The following is a 23,343-nucleotide window of genomic DNA, read 5'->3' on the forward strand; positions in this document are numbered from 1 at the left end:
GAAACAGGAGTGACAGAAGAGATTGTAGCAGACGGCATATAAATGATAGGAGATGAAGAAAAGAGAAGGAGCTCATGACAGAATGGTTCAGGTTTTTTTTTTTTTTTTTCTCTGTAAAATAAGCAAGGATCTTAGGTGAGAGATTCAGTGTAGGAAGAATGTTTGGGGAAGAATGACAGATTTGGAAGAACCTCTGTGGAAAGTAAGAGTGGGTTGATATGGGAGATGTAATTTGTACTAGAAAATTTCTCATTTCTCTTCACTCATATAACTATTCTCTTAGTTCAGGCCATCATTACTTCTTGCCTATATTATTTTAACAGCCTCCTAATTGATCTCCTGACCCACATGTATTCTAATCTTGTCTTACTCAATGTGGACAAAGTAATTATCTTATGACACCCTCCTTCCCCCTCTCCCTTAACCAATTCCAGTGGCTTTCTGTTGAGTATAAGATGAAATAGGATCTCTTTAGTTTTTAAAGCTCTACATAAATTGGCCCCAACCTAGCCTCATTAAACAGTATTCTGTCTCTATTCTATGTTTGAGTTACTAGGGTTATTTATTTCTGTCCCTTACACAGGACACTTAAAACATCTTTTGTCTCTTTGTATAGGCCATCCCCCATGCTTGGAATTCTTCTTTTTTCCTCTCTTCCTTTAAGATGTAATTCATCCTGATCCCCTCAATTGTTAGTTCTCTTCCTCCAAAATTGCCTTATGCTTTATTATTTCATGTATATTTGTGTTTATTCACTTTATATTTATGCCATATATATATGTACATACACACATATATAAATGTTTATATTTATATATCCTCTTTCCCAATAAAATGCAAGCTCATTGAGAGTTGGGATTGTTTCATTCTTTGTACTTACATCCCTAGAGCTTAGTACACTTCCTGACAAATAGTAGGTAATTAATAAATATTTGAATGATTGATATTACAGAGAATGATAGCTCTTAATTTTAGATACATACTTGTGATTATATTAAAGAAGGGCCTTATATTTTTAGAGTTCTTAACATTTTGTCAGACATTTTTGACTTGGGCATCATTGGAGGAGATCCATATATATTTACATCTACATCTCTATCTCTTTAATTATATATACATATACATATATATATATATATATACACATACACAAATATGTATGTGCATATATACATATATATTTTTGTACATATATATATAGAATACTGGAGGGGGGTAGAGAATATACTAAATGATATAAAGTCATATTTAAAATATACAAAATTCCTTTCCAAATTTAACATAAGAAAAATGGAATGGAAATGTGATCACCAGGGAAGGAGAATAATATGTTTGGGGTTGGAATGAATTATATTAACTGTTATACTAAAAATATTACCTATAGTGAATTAGACAACAATTAAATATAAAAATCCCACTCATTTATGATTCATTTAAATGGTCATGCTGTTCTGTTGTCTGTGTAGGTAAACTTGATCTCCAGATTCCATGGACAAACCTTTACACTCAGCCAGTTGAGGCAGAATTGGATGGAATTTACTTACTTGTAGTGCCTTCAGCCAGTAAGTTTCATTTTTAAGGAAGAAAAAGTATAATTTAAGTGGACTGCTTTGAATGGATGAAAAATGTTGTTATATATTTTATATTTATACTTAACCTTTGAGATGTGCTATATCATGGATTTGTATTTTTAAAATTATTACATACATTTGAAAAAGCTCACTTTAACTTTTATTGTTATTTTTTAAAACCAGTAATAAAGAGGTTTTAAGATTAAATGCCAAAAGATGTATTGTATTTTAACCTTTTTATTTCATCTAGCTTTGAAGTATGATGCAGAAAAAGAAGAGAAATATCTCTTAGATGCAAAGCAGAATGAATTAAAAAGAATAGAAGATGCAAAACAGAAAATGGCAAATAAAGGTAAGAAAAGCTACAAATAACCTCTTTAAATAGGAAAAATGGAAGGTAGTTATTCTTAGTTTTGGAGTATCTGTAATCAAATAATTTGTTTTTATGGCAATTCAGATATTTTCTGCAACTTCTGCAACTTCCTTGATTCTAATTTTGCCTAATGTGGCTAATCAGAACAAATCTTTGACATAATAATTCTTCAGATATTTGGAGATGGCTGTCTTCCTCACCTTGTGAAGAATTTTCTTTTGTTTTTTCAGGTTAATATTTCTAGTTATTTTATTTAGAATGGTCTCAAGTCTTTTTCCCATTCTGATGACCTCAGTCTGGATATATTCTAGTTTCTCAGTGTCCTTCCAGTGCTTCAAATATTTCTTAGTCATATTCATTCTACCCTTTTGATGTAAAGTGCATTTTCTTTGAGAAAATTAAGCAAAATAGGAGTCAGGTGTGTCCAATCTTTTTTTTTTTTTTTTTTTTTTTTAATTTAAATTTTTGCTTTGCTCTTCTTGTTTTGAACATAATTGAAATAGCTCTTTTTGTGGTACTTTATATTTTAATTCATGCGACTATTCATTTTTACAGGATCTTACCAGTGTTTTGCATTTTTTCTTGTTAGATGGTCCTTATTCAGCCGTTTTTTACATATTTAAAAAATCTGAGATCATCAGAGATCCAATTTTTATATCCACTTTTCTCTTTTCAAATCCCTCCTACTTTTCTACTTCATTGAGGACATTGGCACATTTTATCAGTTTTGTTTTTGAGAACCTCTCATTCTTTTGAAGATCTTTCTTTTTTAGATTTTAAGACTAAAGGATCATGTCTGATGTTTCTTAGAATAGTCTAATTCTTTGATGTTTGTTGTATTTATATGACTATATATCTTGCATTCTTTTTTTGGATAGCATAAACTTTAAAGGAATAGATTTTTAAGCTCCTTGAGGGCAAGGGCTGTCTTGCCTCTGCCAGAGTGGAGCCTGGTAGGTGCTTAGTAAATGGTTATTGACTGATTGATGACTGAAGATGACATAGAAATTTTGGGAGAAAGTTACTATCATTTCTACTTATTTAATGTGATTTTCTTTGTTAGGATTGTGTTTACCATTTATATTATATTTATTTCTTCCTCATTTTTTTGAGAGATGAAATTGCTAGTCAGTCAAGAATTGATTAGATATCTAGCTTTTACATGAATGAAAATTTTAGCAGATGTCTGAGAAGATGAAAACCTCCATCATTGCTGTATAGTATCTTTGTGCCCTTATTGTGATATATATGAGGAATTCCTTATTATTTCTCATTGGATGAGGAATTTCTTCATCCATTGATTAAATGGGTCCTGCTCACAATGATAAGGCACTGTAGGGTGGGACAGGTCTGTGGGATATTTTATGGTATGGTACCAGATAGTGTTCAGTCATATTCCTGGGATATTTTTAGTATGGGATTTTTTTCCCCCGTAGTTTAAGTACATAACTACTACAAAATCTTGGGGTAAAAGTTGTCTGTTCAAAGATGATTCCTAAATCTTTGTTTTATTATTTTTTTTGTCTTTTTTTTTTTGGTTCTCCATTTTGACTTTTCATTATATTTCTTCATTGACTCTAATTTGAAATTTGGTGTCTAAAACAGAACTCATTGTTCTTGACTGGGAAGTCTGTGAATAAAAAAAAAATGAAAATAAATAAAACTGCCAAAAAGTCCATGACACAAAATTATAACCTTGAGTGTAGAGCCATTTTACATTCCTCTCAGAGTTCTCTGTCTCAGAGAATGATACCATAGCTCAGCCAGACAAAATTTTGAAAGTATCTTTAATTGTCTCAGCATCTCCAAATCTAAGCAGTCACCAAATGTTCGTACTTTTCTTGCATCTGCCTTGGTCTTTCCATTCTTACTGTTGCCACTACAGTTAAGCCTCTTACTGCTTCATGGCTACTTTCAGGTCTACATGTCATAAGAGGCCATTCTATTATTGCCTCTGTCCTTTCTCCACCTCCTATATATATTGATGATTCAAACAGATTTTCTTGTTTCCATCCCTGTTTCTTAAAGATCTTCAGTGGCTAAAGCCTAAATCCTTAAACCGTTATTCAAAGTCTCTTGACAAGCTTACCTACCATTCCAATCCTAGTTCTCTCTGCTTTTCTGTGAATTCTCCTCTGCAATTGAAATTTGTTCACTAGTCAACATTCCCCAATCTTGTGTGTCAGCTTTTTTATAACTTTACTCACATTTGTCCTATTTTGGAATGCCCTCTCAAGCTTAGTTAAATATTGTTTTTCCTATATAGTCTCAGACAGATTTTACCTTCTCAAAGTTTTCCTCAAACATCTTAACCCTTAATGATTACTGTTCTTTTTGAGCTCTTATAAAACTAACTTCTTTCTGCTTAATTTTTTTTTTTTTACAATACTAACCTGTATTGTTATTTTATCATTTTATATATGTGATTATGACTTACTGGTTCACAGTATTGTTGCTTAACTTTTTTTAAAGTGGTTTAACTCATTAATCAGGTTGCCTCTTCTGTTAGTTTTGGTTATTTTGTGCCTGATTCCTGAAAAATCTACTTAGCCCTTTTTTTACAGGTCCTTAAGAACACTCCTTTCTGCAAGCTTAAAGCTCTTCTTTTTAAGTCATACAAACTATAATGTAGTGATTGTATCCTCCATCCACAGAAATTTTTAAAAAATGTCTCTTCTCTTAGTACTTTATCTTTGCCTTACTTCTTAATTCTACCTTTGCTTCTGTCTCTGGTCAGTCTCTTTCTGTGCTATAAATTTGATCACTGAGTAGATAAAACTTTTAATCTGGTTTCTCTAGGTCTTGCCCCTGAAATTAATTCCTTTTTCTAAAAATCATAATAGCTTTTTATTTTTCAAAATACATGCAAAGAGAATTTTCAGCATTCACTCCTGCAAAACCTTGTGTTCCAGATTTTTCTCCTTATTCCCCCTCCCTCCCCTAGAGAACAAGCAATCAAATATAGGTGAAACATGTACAATTCTTTTAAACATTTCTACATTTGTCATGTTGTTCAAGAAAAATCAGATCAAAAGGGAAAAAAAGCAAAAGAGAAAAAGTAAGCAAATGAACAACAACAAGAACAAAGGTAAAAACACTATGCTTTGATCCATATTCCATCTGTCTGGATGTAGATGCTCTCTCCATCATGTGTTTATTGGAACTGACCTGAATCACCACATCGTCGAAGAGAGCCACATCCATCAGAATTGATCATGGTGTACAGTCTTCTTTTTGCCATGTACAACAATCTCCTGGTTCTGCTCATTTCACTCAGCATCAGTTCATGTAGGTCTCTCCAGACCTCTCTGAAATCATCCTGCTGGTTGTTTCTTACAAAACAATAATATTCCATATCATTCATATACCACAATTTATTTGGTCATTCTCCCAATTGATGGACATCCACTCAGTTTCCAGTTTCTTGCCACTACAAAAAGGGCTGCCACAAACATTTTTGTACATATGGATCTTTTCCTTCCTTTATGCTCTCTTTAAGCCCAGTAGAGACACTGCTGGATCACAGGGTATACATAGTTTGATCGCCCTTTGAAAATAGTTCCAAATTGCTCTCCAGAATGGTTGGATCAATCTGAGATTCATTCTTAACTGTAGGCTTTTAATAGTAGGCTTTTAGATTCCTGAGCTGTAAAATTTCCCCATTTCCCAGTCACAATATTTCACTAGGATAGGCTCTCGTGCTTTCTAGATATAGAACACCCATATGGAACCCTTAGTTGATCTCAAGCTTTTTCTGATGCCTGTTTTTTGCTTCAGTTTGTTGTTTCAAACAAAACAAAACTTACTTTAGAGTATTTTTGTATCTTACTATCTTCATCTGTAATATGGTGGCAGGGAATGGAGGAGTTTTATACTACATGATCTCCAAAGTCCCTTACAACTCTAAAATTTTATTATCTATGATAAAGTAGGCAGCATAGCATAGTGAAAAGGTTTCTGGACTGGGAGTCAGGAAGAGTTATCATTATAAAGTTAGTCATGTACTCTTATGTGAAATGAAGGTGGTGGACTATGTGGTAAATTTATAAATCCGATATAAAAATTACTGTAGCTAAACCTTGCATTTATGTAGCTATTAATTTCTTAGCTACATAGAGATACTTTTGAATTTGTTTTTTTGTTGTCTTTTATTGTGTGATAGATAACATGTAACATTACATTAGTCATACAGGATAAGTATCAGAAAATATTCAATGTCATTCAACTTAAATGTTTAAAAAATGCTATACTAATAAAGACAGTTATGTAGTTATTCTTAATAATTTTAATATTTGAATAATATCTATATATGATATGTATGTTTTAGTGACCTTGATATAAACCTTTTGTTTGTGGTAGCTTAATCAATATTTTTAAAACTGCATTTTTCTCTCAAACTGAAGGGGTTTTTTTCGTTTGTATTTTATAGAAAATCCACAAAAAGAGAAACAGGATACTTTTACAGAAAAGCTAATTGGGCAGATAATAAAAAATCTTCAGTTAAAAATTTCTAACATTCATGTCCGATATGAAGATAATGTAAGTATTTCTATAGGTTTGTCTTTATATTGAATAATTGTAGCAGTCATTTGTAATTTATGATAATGGAAGACTTTGTTTATCATTTTATATTCTGATTATTATAAAATGCTTTTATTGTCATTATAGTTATAAATTTAGCAGGTACAAGAAATTTTAAATGTTCTTAAAGAATGTCATTCATCTTTTGGAAGAATTGGCTGAGTCAAAAGATCTGTGCTTGAGTACTGATTTTGCCACTTGGTTAGTCTTCTGTTGGGTAAATATTCTAACTTCACTTATAAATGGGAATAATATCCACTCAGAAATAAGTGGGATAGTGAATTTGAAAGTACTTTGAAAGCTATGAAGCCCTAATTATATTGCAATAGTGTTTTTACATACATATATTTTCAGAATAGGTATTATAAAGCAGTAAAATATAGAGTATTTAAAATGTGAACATATTGAATATTTTTTTGAAGTTAACATTTTCCTTTGCATTAACTTAGGTTTTTTTTTTTTTTTTTTTTTTTTTAGGCCACAAATCGAAATAACCCCTTGTCATGTGGGATCTCTCTTCAGAATCTCAGCATGGAGGTACTTTATCTTTTTTTTTTTTGTTGTTGTTGTTGAGGCAATTGAGGTTAAGTGAAGTACTTGCCTAGGGTCATATAGCTAGAAAGTATCTGAAATCACATTTGAACTCAATTCCTCCTGACTTCAGGGCTGGTGTTCTCTCCACTGTGCCACCTAGCTGCCCCAAGATACTTTATCTTTACAGAAGATAAGCAGTTTGGTTTTAACTGCTTAACACAATTATGCAAGCTCCTAAAAATAATCTTATCTGCTGATTGATACCTGCCCTTAAATGGCTAAAGTCAGAAATTGATAAGTTAAATGTTAGCATTAGAAAACAAGTTCAGATTTATAGAAAAATATGGAAACCATCTTTTAAGAATAAAAGGTGATATAATACTAGTTTTCAAAAATTATTAAAAGAAAGAATGAGAGAATAACCCCTTGTCATGTGGGATCTCTCTTCTGAATCTCAGCTTGGGGGTACTTTATCTTTTTTGTTGTATGTTGTTGAGGCAATTGAGGTTAAGTGACTTGCCTAGGGTCATACAACTAGAAAGTGTCTAAGGTCAGATGGTAGCTTTCTTGTGAGAAACTAAGGGGAATAAATGGGGGAAAAGAATAAAGTAAAAATTTAAATAAAAAGAAAGCAATAATGAAAGAATTATAGTTGTAATAAGATATTTTATACAATAAATATATAAAACCTTTTTGGAAGCTTGGTAAATAATAAGGCATAATGATATGGCTTTGAAGTCCTTTCTGCCAAAGATTTCTGTATAGCTAAATTTACTGGAGAGATGTCATTCAATCATGTTAATTATATATTTTTTTGGATTTTCTGCAAATTTTATTTATCATTGTAGTGCATGATATATAGCTGTCACATAGTCAATTTAAATGCATAAATATTTGCTAATATTAAATTTTATGAATTCATTCTCTATCACAAGTAGGTTTTCTTGAATTTTTTTGAATATTGAAATTGAATATAATTTTAAAAATTGTTAGCTTTTATATTTCATACATATCAACATTATTTTAATATCTGTTTTATTCTTATTTCTCAAATTGAGGTGATGCTTATGAACTTGTACATAAGTTTTGTATCTTGTAATACCGGGAGCTTCTGGAATACACGGGAGCCACCTGACACTGGCTGCTGGAGATCCAACACAGAATGTGGAGGCTCAGAGAATTGACTTGTCCCTTAGCAGTTCCCCATTTTTTGTTTTTTTGTTATTTTCCCCTCACAGCATGGTCAGCACATTGAGGAATGCAAGCAGCACTATCACTTCTGGGTGGTTGATTGAGGCAAACTTTCAAACAGAGAAGAGGATTGTAGTCAGAGCAGGCATCTAAGTCTCTCATCAGTCTCCTGGCTCGGCCCTTTAATGTGTAGGCCCTTTTGATTACTCCAACTAAAAAAATTCTCATTGGGGCTCTTCTTCCTTAACTCTGGAAGGATCCTTTTCATGAACAACTCTGGTTCTTCTTGTAATTCTTGCCCCACGTTCAGGTGCCATATGTTGGAATACATGAGAGAGCTGTTGGAATACATGGGAGCCACCTGACAGTGGCTACTGGAGATCTGACCCAGAATGGATCTCCTCTTGTGAGAGGATGATACAAGGAGACTGAGAGGCAGTTGCTGCTCTCTGACCTCTCTGATCTAGAACTGAGTAATGAATGAGAAAGCTACTTGATAGCATCTTTTTCTGTACCCAGTGCTACTTCATGGGTTCCCTGGAATCCTTTTGTGTCCCTGTACTTCTAGTCCTGGTGTTCTGTCTAGACTTATTTTTTTTTTTTTTTTACTTAACTGCAGAATGTTCCTGTTTTACTCCCTGCACTTAGTAACAGTGCTGCTACTGACTGACCTCCATATCAATAGTTCTTTCTTATTTTCCTAAACTGCCCTGGATTGGGAAAGTGACTTGTCCTTGATTTTCTTGATAAAAATTTGGAATGGTGCTTTTTCTAGGTTGTTGGGGAGAACATATGTTGGGCGAACTGAGCAGCAGTGCTTCCTTTCCAACTTCCCGATTTCCTGCCCCAACCTTATGATAAATTACTCCTCTTCCTATCATTTAGGCCAACCAAATAGACTTTCTTTTTGTTACTTGCTGCTTCATGGATAAGAGCATTTATACTCTCTGATGCCTGTTCTTAGAATGTGTTTTCTCCTTATGCTCTTCTTTCATTACACAGTTCAATTATCAGCTTCCACATAAAGTTTTTTCTAATCCCTGTCAACTGCAAGTGCCTCTCCTCCCAGCTACTCCATATTTGTTTGCACTTCCTTCTTTATATTTATTCTATGTGTACAGATTCTATGTGTACTTCCCTCTTTAAAATGTAGGCTTTTTTTTTTTTTTTTTTTTTTTTTTGCTGAGGCAATTGGGGTTAATTGACTTGCTCAGGATCACATAGCTAGGAAGTGTTAAATGTCTGAGACTGGATTTGAACTCAGGTCCTTCTGACTTCAGGGCTGGTGCTCTATTCACTGTGCCACCTAGCTGTCCCTGCTTTTTAAGAGCTACAATTATGTCTTTATATTTGTATATTCATTGACCAGCACAATAGCAGGCATTTAGTAAATGCTTAAGATATGCTTATTCAATGATGGATTAAAATCAATTAAATTAAAAAGTTCTGCTCACTTTCTTGAAATTATTTTATTATAAATGGTTGTCAAAGGAGACTGATATAAAGGTGATTGTCAAACATACATAGCCATATACTCTCTTATTCTTAACTGTGAGGTTATTATAGCATGTAAAATGTGATAGTATATTTGCACTCAAAAGATATATAAGAACTCATGTAGTTTGCTTCATTATTATACCAAGTCTCAGTCTTCATCTGGTCAGCTTAACCAATCTTAATCAGTCTTGTTCAGTGTGGCAAACTGATCCTGAGGGAGAACAACATTTCAGAATACTTAGTAGTGTCAGGTCTTGAATGTTAAGGACTTATGATTTCAAATTTATCTTTTAGGAGATTAATTTCAGGAAAGTAATAGGAATAGAAGCCAGATTATAAGAGTTAATGTCTTGCCATTGCTCTTTTTTCAAAGCAAACCATGGTACTTGAGTTACTGTTAGGTAAATATGGAATCTTCCAAACCTCTGTCCTGGGTTTCCTTTTTCTCTTCCGATAGTTTCTCACTTGGTAATCTCACCAACTACCTTAGGTTCAATTATCATCTCCATGAAGACAATTTCCACATCTGTTTATATAGACCTAATCTTTCCTGAGCTGCATTTTTCCAAGACCAATTGCCTGTTGAACATGTAGACCTAGATGCTCCATGTCAAACTCATTATTGCCAAAGTTATATTTATCTTTATTGTAAAGTTTCCTTGTCCCCCCATCCTTCCCTTTTGAACCCCCATATTTCCTGTTAAGAGGAACTCCATTCTTCTCCTTATCCAGTTTAGCGAACTTGGGGGCATATTTAGCTTTCCCCTTTTCTTTCACTTCATATATCCCAATCAGCTGCCAGAGTCTTCAATTTCTTTCTCTATAACTTCTCTAAAAGGAGTTTTCTTCTCTCCACTGACATAGTTACTAGCATAGTTCGTGAACCCATCACCTCTCATTTGGACAGTTCTAGTAAATTTAATAATTGTTCTCTCTACCTCATATTCCTTCTCCAATTCATCTTACATTTAACTACAAGAGTGATTTTCCTTCAGATCTGACCATGTCACACAAACTTTTTCCCCCAGGATTGATAAATGCTTTTTCCTGTTACTTATAGGATCAAGTAAAAAGCTTTTTGGCATCCAGTGAAACTGAAAGGAAAAGAAATTAGAACTAATGAAATAGTACAAGAATTATTTTTGAACTCTAGATTTTGGAAAATTAAAATGGAGGACAAGGTTGTCAATATTTAAGTACTTAGAATTATGCTAGACACTGGAAATAGAAATGAAAACAAAAAGAATACACATAGTCCTTGCCTCATGGAGTTTGTTATAATGGGGAAGATGGTACCTTAAAAAAAAAAAAAGGCAGCTAAAAAGCATGTGTTTAGGTGGTGGTGAGGTGGGGATTCAGGGTTATGATAGCAAAGAACAAGGAGTCAGGTGTAAAACTGGGAGAAGAGTAAAGAATGATTGACTTGCACACTTCCTTAAAATGGAGATTGCAGGAAAAATATACCAGTAGGAGTGGAAGACTTACAGGGGTGAAGGAACTTTCCAGGATGAGAAGGCAGTTGAAGTTTGGTGAAGGTCAGAAAATTAGGAGCAAAGCTGGGAGAAGAATCAAAGAAGATGAATGGTTACATTTATCTCAGTCTCATTACAAAGGCATAAGTGTTTTCTACTTTTTTGATCATTTGTGTTTTTTTAAAAAAGAAATTGAGGTAAATACTCTAGATTTTTTTTTAAAGGCAAGAATGTCGATTATTGAATATAAATTAGAAAGTACCTTGGAGATAATCTTAGTCTATCTATACTCAAATTAATAAACTAAAGTATAGATTTTTGAAGTGATTTGATCTCAGGGACATATAGTGTCCACATATATATGTGACAAAGAAAGTATTTGAAATAAAGTCTTTGGGTTCTTGATTCATCATCCAGATTCAGTGACATTATTCTGTTCTGAGTTTTTGATGTGTACCTGGAATTGGAAGTTTATTTAAAATTGGACATATATAATCTAGCAAGGAATTTTGAAAAGAGGGAGAATTATGTAAATTCAAGTGGTGTTCCCATAGGTTCTTAGTTTAACTTTCATAAAACATAAACCTTATTTTATAATAATCTCATACATATGTATTAATCTTATTTTATGCTTACATATCAGTTTTTTAAAAAGTGTCAGTGGTTTAGCAAAAGTTACAAGTTCTAGTCTTGCTTAACTACTTATTAGATGAATGATAACAAGAAATTCATATCCATATACTTCTTAAGTCTAGGAGCTCCTGTCATGGTATTCTAATGGGAAACAGAACTGAAAATCAGGAGGATTTAGGCCACTGAGCCAGCAAGTGCCTTTTCCAAGTTGTCTGGTTTCCCATTTTGTTTTTTTGTTTCTAGTGAACCCCAAGTTCTTAGTTCTAATACTTGAATTTCCCTATTTTGAATTGTCAATTTGTTTATAGACTTGGAACCTGTAGTTCTTTAAAGTTTATTCTTAAATGATTCTTGGACTTATTCTTAATGTGTAATGTTATTTGCTGTTTCCTTTTGGCATTCTAGTTGATCTAAGATACCATGAGTCAGATTTTCTCTGAACACTATTTTTCTTAGATTAATGTATAATTGGTAATTTGACTGCTGTCTCTGACAAGATAGATAAGTTTTTTAAACCTCAGATTCATCATCTGTAAAGTGGGGATATTACTTGCAATACATATATTATAGGTTATTTTGAACATTAAGTGAGCTACTTGTGAAAGTAAGTATATATATATATATATATATATATATATATATATATATATATATATATATATATATACACACACACACACACACACACATATATATATATATATCCATTTTATAGTTTTAAAGGTATAAATAGTAGGTTGTTATTACGCCCTTGTATAAAGTTTGATTTCATGTGTAACTTTTTCTTTTTTAGACAACTGATCAAGATTGGAAACCATCTGTACATCATGATGCAACTGAGAAAGTGTTCTGTAAGGTAGGACAATGACCGTATTAACTTTGTATTTTCTCTACATCTTGATGAAGCTAGAGAGTCTTTTTTATTTGTTAATTTTAAATAATATGCCGGGTAGTGATTTCAATCTTATCATTTGCTCAAATACAATTCACTATTGAAAATTCACATTAAAAATTATAATTAAGAGTACTTCAAAAAATAAACTGAAAGCTTATAGATTTATTTTATTTTCAGCTACTACGTTTAGATAACCTTTTTGGCTATTGGAATGTAAAATCTAAGATGTTTCACAAGTATGGTGATAATAAGAAATGTTTGGTAAGTATATTTTAATTTCATATCTTTCCTTCAGTTGATTAAGAATTTGTGGGTTTTTTTTTCCAGAGTGTATACTCAGATATATTAAAGACTCCTTCTGTAATTTAGTAGATGAGTATCACTTGGCTAAAAATTCATTATATATTACTTAATCTGGTAATGAGCTTTTCATATTAAGTAATTTGGTCCTAATAAAGACAATATGTTCATCATTGGTCTCATATTTGAAGACTTTTTTTTGTTTGATAAGCCCAGTATGCACATTTAGGATTAGGGGTTAGAGCATATATTAGCCTTCAAGAACATAGAATCTAGTCCTTGCTGCAATGAGGCATTGAAATAGGACTTAGAACACTTCAGAAAAGTACCTGCACATACATATGATTGGAAATTTTGTTTTTTTAAAATTGATTATATTATGACACTTAGATATATTATTTTATGTTTGGTTCCTTTCTAGATAAAATATGTCAGCAGAGCTCAGTGATACCAATTATCTTGATAAGCCTTAGTTTTTAGCAATTTCTTTTATAATACTAATTTTTGAAGAATTATTTAAAATTCACTGCTGTAATTTTGCCAATGCTAAATGTCTTGTAATTACAACTGAATTTGTTTGATTGTAAAAAATAGTTGTCTTTACCAGGTTATGATATGTGCAATAGCAGAAAGTCACATTATTTTACAGTGTTGGTGTTAACCATAAATAAAATCAATTTTGTCTTTTAATAGGAAAGTTTAAAGTATGGAGTTGTTCATAAAAACATTATTCCAGAAGGTTATGATTTTGGTAAGTAATATTCTTTTTTTTTTTTTTTTTTTAAAGATTTTAATGGCCTTTAAGTTTTAAATGGCTTCAAAATGGTAACCTGAGGAAATTTCATATTAAATATCCTATTTCCTATTAGATTACTCTGAAGAAAACTTTTGTTATTATTTTGTGTTTATTAATATTTCATTTGATGTTTATGGGGGGGAATAAAGGGATGTGTTCTAGGTATAGGGAGAAATATAGGTGTTAAGTTCATATTATATGTTCTATGGACAGTCAAGAATAATTTATTATTGGTGAATTATTGTTGATAGCTAATTCAGTTCTTGAGCTGGACTGATTAAAATGAATAAACTCAAATAATTCAACAGCTTGGATATATAGACTTATTCCTGTTTCCACATATAGAACCTACTTAATTTTTTTTTTTTTTTACTTTAATCAAAATTTATTTATTTTTTTTTATTATATATATATTTTATAATATTATCCCTTGTATTCATTTTTCCAAATTACCCCCCCTCCCTCTATTCCCTCCCCCCGACGACAGGCAATACCATACATTTTACATGTGTTACAATATAGTCTAGGTACAATACATGTGTGTGAATATCATTTTCTTGTTGCACAATAAACATTAGAATCCGAAGGTACATGCAACCTGGGCAGACAGATATTAGTGCTAACAATTTTCATTCCCCTCCCAGTGTTCCTTCTCTGGGTGTAGCTACCTCTGTCCATCATTGATCAACTGGAAGTGAGTTGGATCTTCTTTATGTTGAAGATTTCCACTTCCATCAGAATACATCCTCATACAGTATTGTTGTTGAAGTGTACAGTGATCTTCTGGTTCTGCTCATTTCACTCAGCATCAGTTGATTTAAGTCTCTCCAGGCCTCTCTATATTCCTCCTGCTGGTCATTTCTTACCGAGCAATAATATTCCATAACCTTCATATACCACAATTTACCCAACCATTCTCCAACTGATGGACATCCATTCATCTTCCAGTTTCTAGCTACAACAAAAAGAGCTGCCACAAACATTTTGGCACATATATGTCTCTTTCCGCTCTTTAGTATTTCTTTGGGATATAATCCCAGTAGTAGCGCTGCTGGGTCAAAGGGTATGCACAGTTTGATAACTTTTTGGGCATAATTCCAGATTGCTCTCCAGAATGGCTGGATTCTTTCACAACTCCACCAGCAATGTATTAGTGTCCCAATTTCCCCACATCCCCTCCAACATTTGTCATTATTTGTTCCTGTCATCTTAGCCAATCTGACAGGTGTGTAGTGGTATCTCAGAGTGGTCTTAATTTGCATTTCTCTGATCAGTAGTGATTTGGAACACTCTTTCATGTGAGTGGATATAGTTTCAATTTCTTCCTCTGAGAATTGTCTGTTCATATCCTTTGACCATTTATCAATTGGAGAATGGTTCGGTTTCTTATAAATTATGGTCAGTTCTCTATATATTTTGGAAATGAGACCTTTGTCAGAACCTTTGTTTTTAAAAATATTTTCCCAATTTGTTACTTCCCTTCTAATCTTGTTTGCATTAGTATTATTTGTACAGAAACTTTTTAGTTTGATGTAATCAAAATCTTCTATTTTGTGATCAATAATGATCTCTAGTTCTCCTCTGGTCATAAATTCCTTCCTCCTCCACAGGTCTGAGAGGTAGACTATCCTCTGTTCCTCTAATCTATTTATTATCTCACTCTTTATGCCTAAATCATGGACCCATTTTGATCTTATCTTGGTATATGGTGTTAAGTGTGGATCCATATCTAATTTCTGCCATACTAATTTCCAGTTTCCCCAACAGTTTTTTCCGAATAATGAATTTTTATCCCTAATGTTGGAATCTTTGGGTTTGTCAAAGATTAGATTGCTATAGATGTACCCTTTTTTGTCCTTTATATCTAAACTGTTCCACTGATCTACCGGTCTATTTCTTAGCCAATACCAAATGGTTTTGGTGACTGCTGCTATATAATATAGCTTTAGATCAGGTACACTTAGACCACCTTCCTCTGAGTTTTTTTTCATTAGTTCCCTTGCAATTCTTGACCTTTTATTCTTCCATATGAATTTTGATGTTATTTTTTCTAGGTCATTAAAATAGTTTCTTGGGAGTCTGATTGGTATAGCACTAAATAAATAGATTAGTTTGGGGAGTATTGTCATCTTTATTATATTCGCTCGGCCTATCCAAGAGCACTGAATGTCTTTCCAATTATTTAAATCTGATTTTATTTTTGTGGCAAGTGTTTTGTAATTTTTCTCATATAATTCCTGACTTTTCTTTGGTAGATGGATTCCCAAATATTTTATACTCTCAACATTTGTTTGGAATGGAATTTCTCTTTGTATCTCTTGCTGTTGCATTTTGTTAGTGATATATAAAAATGCCGAGGATTTATGTGGATTTATTTTGTATCCTGCCACTTTGCTGAAATTTTGAATTATTTCTAGTAGCTTTTTAGCAGAGTCTTTGGGGTTCTCTAAGTATACCATCATGTCATCTGCAAAAAGTGATAGTTTAATTTCCTCATTTCCTACTCTAATTCCTTGAATCTCTTTCTCGGCTCTTATTGCCGAGGCTAGCGTTTCTAGTACTATATTGAATAGTAATGGTGATAGTGGGCAACCTTGTTTCACTCCTGATTTTACTGGGAAAGGTTGCAGTTTATTTCTATTGCATATTATGCTTACTGACGGTCTTAAATATATACTCCTGATTATTCTAAGGAATAATCCATTTATTCCTATACTCTCAAGAGTTTTTAGTAGGAATGGATGTTGGATTTTGTCAAATGCTTTTTCTGCATCTATTGAGATGATCATATGGTTCTTATTAATTTGATTATTAATATGGTCAATTATATTAATAGTTTTCCTAATATTAAGCCAGCCCTGCATTCCTGGAATAAATCCTACTTGATCATAGTGTATTATCTTGGAGATGATTTTCTGAAGTCTTTTTGCTAATATCTTATTTAAGATTATAGCATCAATATTCATTAAGGAGATTGGTCTATAATTTTCTTTCTCAGTTTTCGATCTACCAGGTTTAGGTATCAGTACCATGTCTGTGTCATAGAAGGAGTTTGGTAGGACTCCTTCATCCCCTATTTTTTCAAATAATTTATATAACATTGGGGCTAATTGTTCTTTAAATGTTTGGTAGAATTCACATGTGAATCCATCTGGCCCTGGGGATTTTTTCCTGGGGAGTTGATTAATAGCTTGTTCTATTTCTTTTTCTGAAATGGGACTATTTAAGCAATTTATCTCCTCCTCTGTTAATCTAGGGAGCCTATATTTTTGGAGAAAGTCATCCATTTCACTTAAGTTATCAAATTTATTGGCATAAAGTTGGGCAAAGTAACTCCTTATTATTTCTCTAATTTCCTCTTCATTGGTGGAAAGATCCCCCTTTTCATTTGTAAGACTATCAATTTGATTTTCCTCTTTCTTTTTTTTGATCAAATTTACCAAAGGTTTATCTATTTTATTGGCTTTTTCATAAAACCAACTCTTGGTTTTATTTATTAATTCAATAGTTTTTTTACTTTCAATTTTATTGATTTCTCCTTTTAATTTTTGTATTTCGAGTTTAATTTTTGGTTGGGGGTTTATAATTTGGTCTTTTTCTAGCCTTTTAAGTTGTAAGCCCAATTCGTTAATCTTCTCTTTCTCAATTTTCTTCAAATAAGCCTCTAAAGATATAAAATTTCCCCTTATTACTGCTTTAGCTGCATCCCAAAGATTTTGATATGATGTCTCATCATTATCATTATCTTGGGTGAAATTTGTTAATTGTTTCTATAATTTGCTCTTTCACCCAGTCATTCTTTAAGATGAGATTATTCAGTTTCCAATTACTTTTTGGTCTATTTACCCCTAACTTTTTACTGAATGTAGCTTTTATTGCATTGTGATCTGAGAAGAAGGCATTTATTATTTCTGCCTTCCTACATTTAATTTTGAGATCTTTATGTCCTAATATATGGTCAATTTTTGTATAGGATCCATGAACTGCTGAGAAGAAAGTATATTCCTTCCTATTGCCATTCAGTTTTCTCCAAAGGTCTATCATACCTAGTTTTTCTAATGTTCTATTTACTTTTTTAATTTCTTTCTTGTTTGTTTTGTGGTTTGATTTGTCTAAATCTGAGAGTGCAAGGTTGAGATCTCCCACTATTATAGTTTTACTGTCTATTTCTTCTTGCAGTTCTCTTAACTTTTCCTTTAGAAAGTTAGATGCTATACCACTTGGTGCATATATGTTTAGTATTGATATGGCTTCATTATTTATGCTACCTTTCAGCAGGATATAGTTTCCTTCCTTATATTTTTTAACGAGATCTACTTCTGCTTTTGCTTGATCTGAGATAAGGATAGCTACCCCTGCTTTTTTGGCTTTACCTGAAGCATAATAGGCTCTGTTCCAACCTTTTACCTTTACTCTGTATGTATCTCCCTGCTTTAAGTGTGTTTCCTGTAGGCAACATATTGTAGGGTTCTGCTTTTTGATCCAATCTGCTATCCGTCTCCGTTTGATGGGATCGTTCATCCCATTTACATTTACAGTTAAAATTACTAATTCTGTATTTCCTGCCATCGTATTATCCCCAGATTATGCTTTTTTCCCTTGACCCCCCTGATCCCCCTCCCCGATATTTAATTTACAGACCCCCCACTTGTGACGTGCAACCCTCCCTCTTTTTTTTTTTCTTTTTTTTTAGGATCCCTCCCCCCTCCCTCCAAGTCCCTTCACTTATTCTCCTTTTCCTTTTCCCTTTTCCTCTCCCCCCTTTTAATGAGGTGAGAGAAAATTCTCTGAAAAACAAATATGTTAATTATTTACTCTTTGAGCCTCTTCTGATGAGAGTAAGATTCACACAATGATTCTCCTCCTCACTAAGTTCCCTCAGATATGGTGTATTTTCTATGTCTCTTCCTGGGATGTAGTTTCCCTCTTTTTATCACTCCTTCCCCTTTTTCTGAACCGACCTCCTTCCCTTTACCACACCCCCCTTTTTTTCTTTTATATCAGTAAAATCAAATTATCCTTGAGTATTTTTTATATACCCACAACAGAGTTACAGTTCTCAAGGGTTCTGTGTACCTTTTTCTGTTTCTCTTCAGTCTTGTGGATGTAGATCAAATTTTTTGTTTAAGTCTGGTTTTTTTCTTAGAAACATATAGAATTCCTCTGTTTCATTGAATGACCATCTTCTTCCATGGAAAAAGATGCTAAACTTAGCTGGGTAGTTCATTCTTGGTTGCAGTCCTTGATCTTTTGCCTTACGGAATATCAGATTCCAGGCCCTTCTATCTTTTAATGTGGAGGCAGCCAGATCTTGGGTGACCCTTATTGTGGCACCTTGGTATTTAAATTGTTTTTTTCTAGCTGCTTGCAGGATTTTCTCCTTTGTGTGGTAATTCTGCAGCTTAGCCACAATATTCCGTGGTGTTCTTTTTTTAGGGTCTATTTCAGAAGGAGTTCGATGAATTCTTTCCACATCTACTTTCCCTTCTGTTTCTATTATCTCTGGACAGTTCTCTTTGATAATTTCCTGTAAAATAGAATCTAGGCTCTTTTTTTGGTCATAGTTTTCTGGAAGTCCAATAATCCGCAGATTATCTCTCCTAGATCTATTTTCCAGGTCTATAGATTTTCCCAGTAAGTATTTGACGTTGTTCTCCAGCTTCTCATTTTTTTTGTTTTGTTTGACTGATTCTTGGGTTCTCTGTGAATCATTCATTTCTATTTGTTCCATCCTGACTTTTAAGGAGTTATTTTCTTCTTTCACAGTTTTTAGTTCTTTTTGTAAATGCCCAATTTCGTTTTTAAATGAATTATTTTGCTCTATTGAATTTTTTTCCATTTCCCTAATTTTTTTTTTTGAGAATTATTTTCTTTTTCCAATTCAGAAATTCTATTTTCTTGAGACTTTTTTATCTTTTCCAATTCAGAAATCCTACTTTCCTGTGTTTTTTTAACCTTTTCTAATTCACTAATTTTGTTTCCCTGCATCTCCTGTGAATTCTTTATTTTTTCCAACTCCAATTTCAGGACGTTGTTATTCTCTATCATAGCTTCCCTTTCCTTTCCCCATTTTTCTTCGATCTCCCTCAATTTTTTAAGAGCTTCTTCTAGGAGAGAGTTATGTGATGGGGGGCAGGAATCGTTCCCCTTTAGGTTGTTGTCTGCTGATTCTCTGCTGTCAACTTCCTCGGGGTTGGATACCCGCTCTTTCTCTGTATAGAAGGAATCTATAGTTTTTCTAGCTTTTTTGCTCATACTTAAAAAAAATGTTTTGGGGTCTGTCCCTGGGGTAGGAAATTATTTACTTCTTTACCAGCTTCCTCCCAGACAGGATGGATGCAGCGGCCCCTGCGCCTGAGCTAAGAGAGAGCTCTGGGAGAGAGTTCCCCACCCCCTCCCTGGAAGTGCCTCAGAGGTGATTAGCACTACTGTGCTTCGAGGGCGTAGAATAGTGAAGACAGCACGAAGCCCAGCCTATGTGTCCGGGTGGGGAGTGGATGTCTGCAGCAGGTGATGTGAGAAGCCCCTGTGCTCAAACTGGAAGTGTCTGCCAGAAACCGGTCCCTAGTTCAAAGGTTCCGCTTCTCTGGGACTTCCTGGAGCTGAGTTCCACTCCCTCCAGCTAAGCTAGGCAGTGTGTGTTGCCTTGGGCCGTATCCACCCACTTGTCAATCTCTTAACTATTCTCAGGAGGTAGCTGAGGCCACACCCCCTGGTGCCAAGAGTTCTGCTGAGTCACCCCCAGGATCGGGGAAAATCTAATTTGAGTTTTAAAATAGTTTGGCTTTCTCTTCTGAACTGCTAAATAATTAGCAGAGAAGAGCTAACAGCCTGTGCCAGATTCCTTTACCTCAGTGGCTTCTCTGATCCCAGAGCCCCTCCCAGCGCAATGGGCGCAGTGTGCCCCTACCCCACCGTCTGTGCTGGTCTCTCTTATTCCTCCCCTGAGAACTGACCTTTCCTGTTGAAACTCCAGATTCTCTTCAGCTGGTAAGTCGTGCTTCCAGTCCTTGTGGTATCTATCAGTCCTGAGCTAATTCTGAGACTTAATTTATCTAATTGGTTGTGAGGGAGTGAGGACGTTCACTGAGTCGTGTGTTTCTTCTCCGCCATCTTGGCTCCGCCCCCGAACCTACTTAATTTTAAGAAGAAATATAGTATATGAAAAAATAGTTAATAACTGTCATCTTATATTTTATCATACCTACAACTGTGAGAGTTTACTTTATTTTTTCAGACTGATTTATATTGTTTCTCAGATGCTCTCTTTCAATTAAATAGTATTATTGGGTCTTCCCTAACCTCGATGTTTCACCTACCCACTGGGTGGGTATTTTGAGCACAAGCAGCTGAAGTATTAGTATCTGCACAAGGTCTTTCCTAATTTTCCACTTGTCAGCATTTTTCTTCTATTTCTCTAAATTATTTGTATATATTTCTTATTTACTTACCTATTACTTAACTAAAATATACTATAATATAATATAAATACTAAATATAATGTGTTTCACCCAGTAGAAAACAAGATCATTCAAGGCAAATTTTTCTTATAATCGCTAATACCTACCATAGTACTTTGCACAAACGCATACTGAGTTATTTTACTTCTCATTTTGGAATTTCCATATATTTTAGATTTTTCTTCATTTCACATTAATATGTGATTTAGCTAGCCCTTATACTTAGTAAAAGGAGAGAATAAATTATGTGGATTAAAAAGAAGAAATGAAAGAAACTTAAAAAATTAATTAGAATATGTTTTTAATACCTTTTAGCTCAAAATTTACTAAAATTTTGTGGTAGTTTGGCCAGTAGTTGAGACAGCAATTGAGTCAGGAGAAATAGATTTAAATTCTGAAATAGACACTAGCTCTGTGAATTTAGGCATATTTCTCTGAGGTATAGTGTAAAATAATATTAGTATTTGTAATGTATATGGAAGCATTTTGTAATCATAATTGATATGAAAGTGTAAATACCAGTTCCGTCAAACTCAAGTAGAAATCTGTTTCTCTATGCTTTATATTGACTTGGAAAACCACAAATTACCCTTATATAATTGTATATTGCATTTTATTTTTTTTAAACATTTCCCAATTGCATTTTAATTTGGTTTTCATTGCACTTTGGAACATTTTAGCCAAGAGGCTTGAAACTCTGGTGTAAGCTATTAACAATGTCTAGAACTTAGAGATTAGTGGGGAAAAGGGGAAAGGTGGGAGGAGAGTATATTGTAAACCCTCTCCATTTTTAATGTTTTGAGGGTTGAAATCACAATGGAAGAAGAGGCTTTCTAATAACAGGTAGTTGACTTATTTTCTCAATTTAATTTCTTTCAATCTATTTTTTTTCCCCCCTAGTATTCCGTCCCATATCAGCTCAAGCCAAACTCCGCATGAATCTCCGAGCAGATTTAGATTGTTCCACTCCAAAAATGGATTTGGATGTTAGGCTACAAGATATAGGCATTGAATTGAATAAATTACAGGTGATACTGCTTTTATAAATTTTTTTGAATTGTCTTTTTTTGTTTTGAAAATTAATTAAATTTTTGAAATCATCTTCAAAATTTAAGCAGTGTGCTTAGAAAAAGGTAAACCATTGAGGTCTTTGCTTTCTTTCATTGATTAGATAATATTTTTTCTGAAACATTTACTTTTTTTTTCCCATTTATTAGTATTTCAGTATCATGGAACTCCTTGAATCAGTTGACATGATGACTCAAAACTTACCATATAGGAAATACAGACCTGATGTAATTGTTCACAACAATGCCAAAAAATGGTAAGCAAATTTTTTTTTTTAAATAGAAACAAACCCCAGAGTAGCCCCTTTATTATTATAATACCATAAAAGATCAAAATAGCTTGGAAAAATGTGAACCATTATTTTAGCCCAACAAGTGTAATTAAGAAAAAAGTGTTGCCTTTTGAGTGTCTTCTAACTTCACTGACTATATACTTCTAGTTAGAGACACTTTGAAGTAGAGTAATGTTGTCTCCTTTTAGTATGATCCGGCCAAGTTGTTTCATTGACTTTGTTTTAGAGTGAATATCCTCTGCATCATCCAATACAAGATTCATATACTCATCAAAACTAATTTTGCAGCCCTCTATTCGCATATTTACTTCTCATATATCCACACTTGAATTCGGGACTGATTTTGGAGGTACCTGAAGATGAGGTTTGATGGGCTGCACCAGCACCTTCTGCACCTTCTGGCCCTGGTCACGGTACGCCATGGCGGAAGCGTACTATGAGAGTGCTAGGCACAGCACGCCTCAGGGAAACCACTAGCGGAAGCAGAAATGCAGTTGCGGGGCATGCCGGAAGCACATTTTTTAGAAAAGATATTTTGTTTAAGATAAAATTTCAAAATGACATTTAAAATAATTTCTGGAAGCAATTTGCATTATTCATTATTCATTGTATTATTGCATTGTTCATTTATTTTTTTCACCCATGAATTGTGACCTTATTTGTAGGTTATTGTGTATTTT

At 33.4% G+C, this 23,343-nt stretch overlaps 1 protein-coding gene and 1 pseudogene across 2 annotated transcripts in view; one reads left to right on the top strand and one right to left on the bottom strand.

The window, feature by feature from the left end:
• VPS13A (vacuolar protein sorting 13 homolog A) overlaps positions 1-23,343 on the top strand; it is a 246,253-nt gene that overhangs the window by 42,866 nt on the left and 180,044 nt on the right. For both annotated transcript variants that reach the window (XM_074280102.1, XM_074280103.1), the window contains exons 4-12: positions 1,467-1,562; positions 1,822-1,923; positions 6,374-6,483; positions 7,003-7,062; positions 12,646-12,708; positions 12,925-13,008; positions 13,741-13,798; positions 22,204-22,331; positions 22,521-22,627. In XM_074280102.1, the coding sequence (XP_074136203.1) occupies positions 1,467-1,562; positions 1,822-1,923; positions 6,374-6,483; positions 7,003-7,062; positions 12,646-12,708; positions 12,925-13,008; positions 13,741-13,798; positions 22,204-22,331; positions 22,521-22,627 (808 nt within the window). The remainder of the gene's footprint in view (positions 1-1,466; positions 1,563-1,821; positions 1,924-6,373; positions 6,484-7,002; positions 7,063-12,645; positions 12,709-12,924; positions 13,009-13,740; positions 13,799-22,203; positions 22,332-22,520; positions 22,628-23,343) is intronic.
• Positions 22,749-23,085, bottom strand: LOC141549999 (small nuclear ribonucleoprotein E-like; annotated as a pseudogene).

This window comes from Sminthopsis crassicaudata, chromosome 1 (genome assembly GCF_048593235.1).
Source record: "Sminthopsis crassicaudata isolate SCR6 chromosome 1, ASM4859323v1, whole genome shotgun sequence".
Classification (NCBI taxonomy): Eukaryota; Metazoa; Chordata; class Mammalia; order Dasyuromorphia; family Dasyuridae; genus Sminthopsis; species Sminthopsis crassicaudata.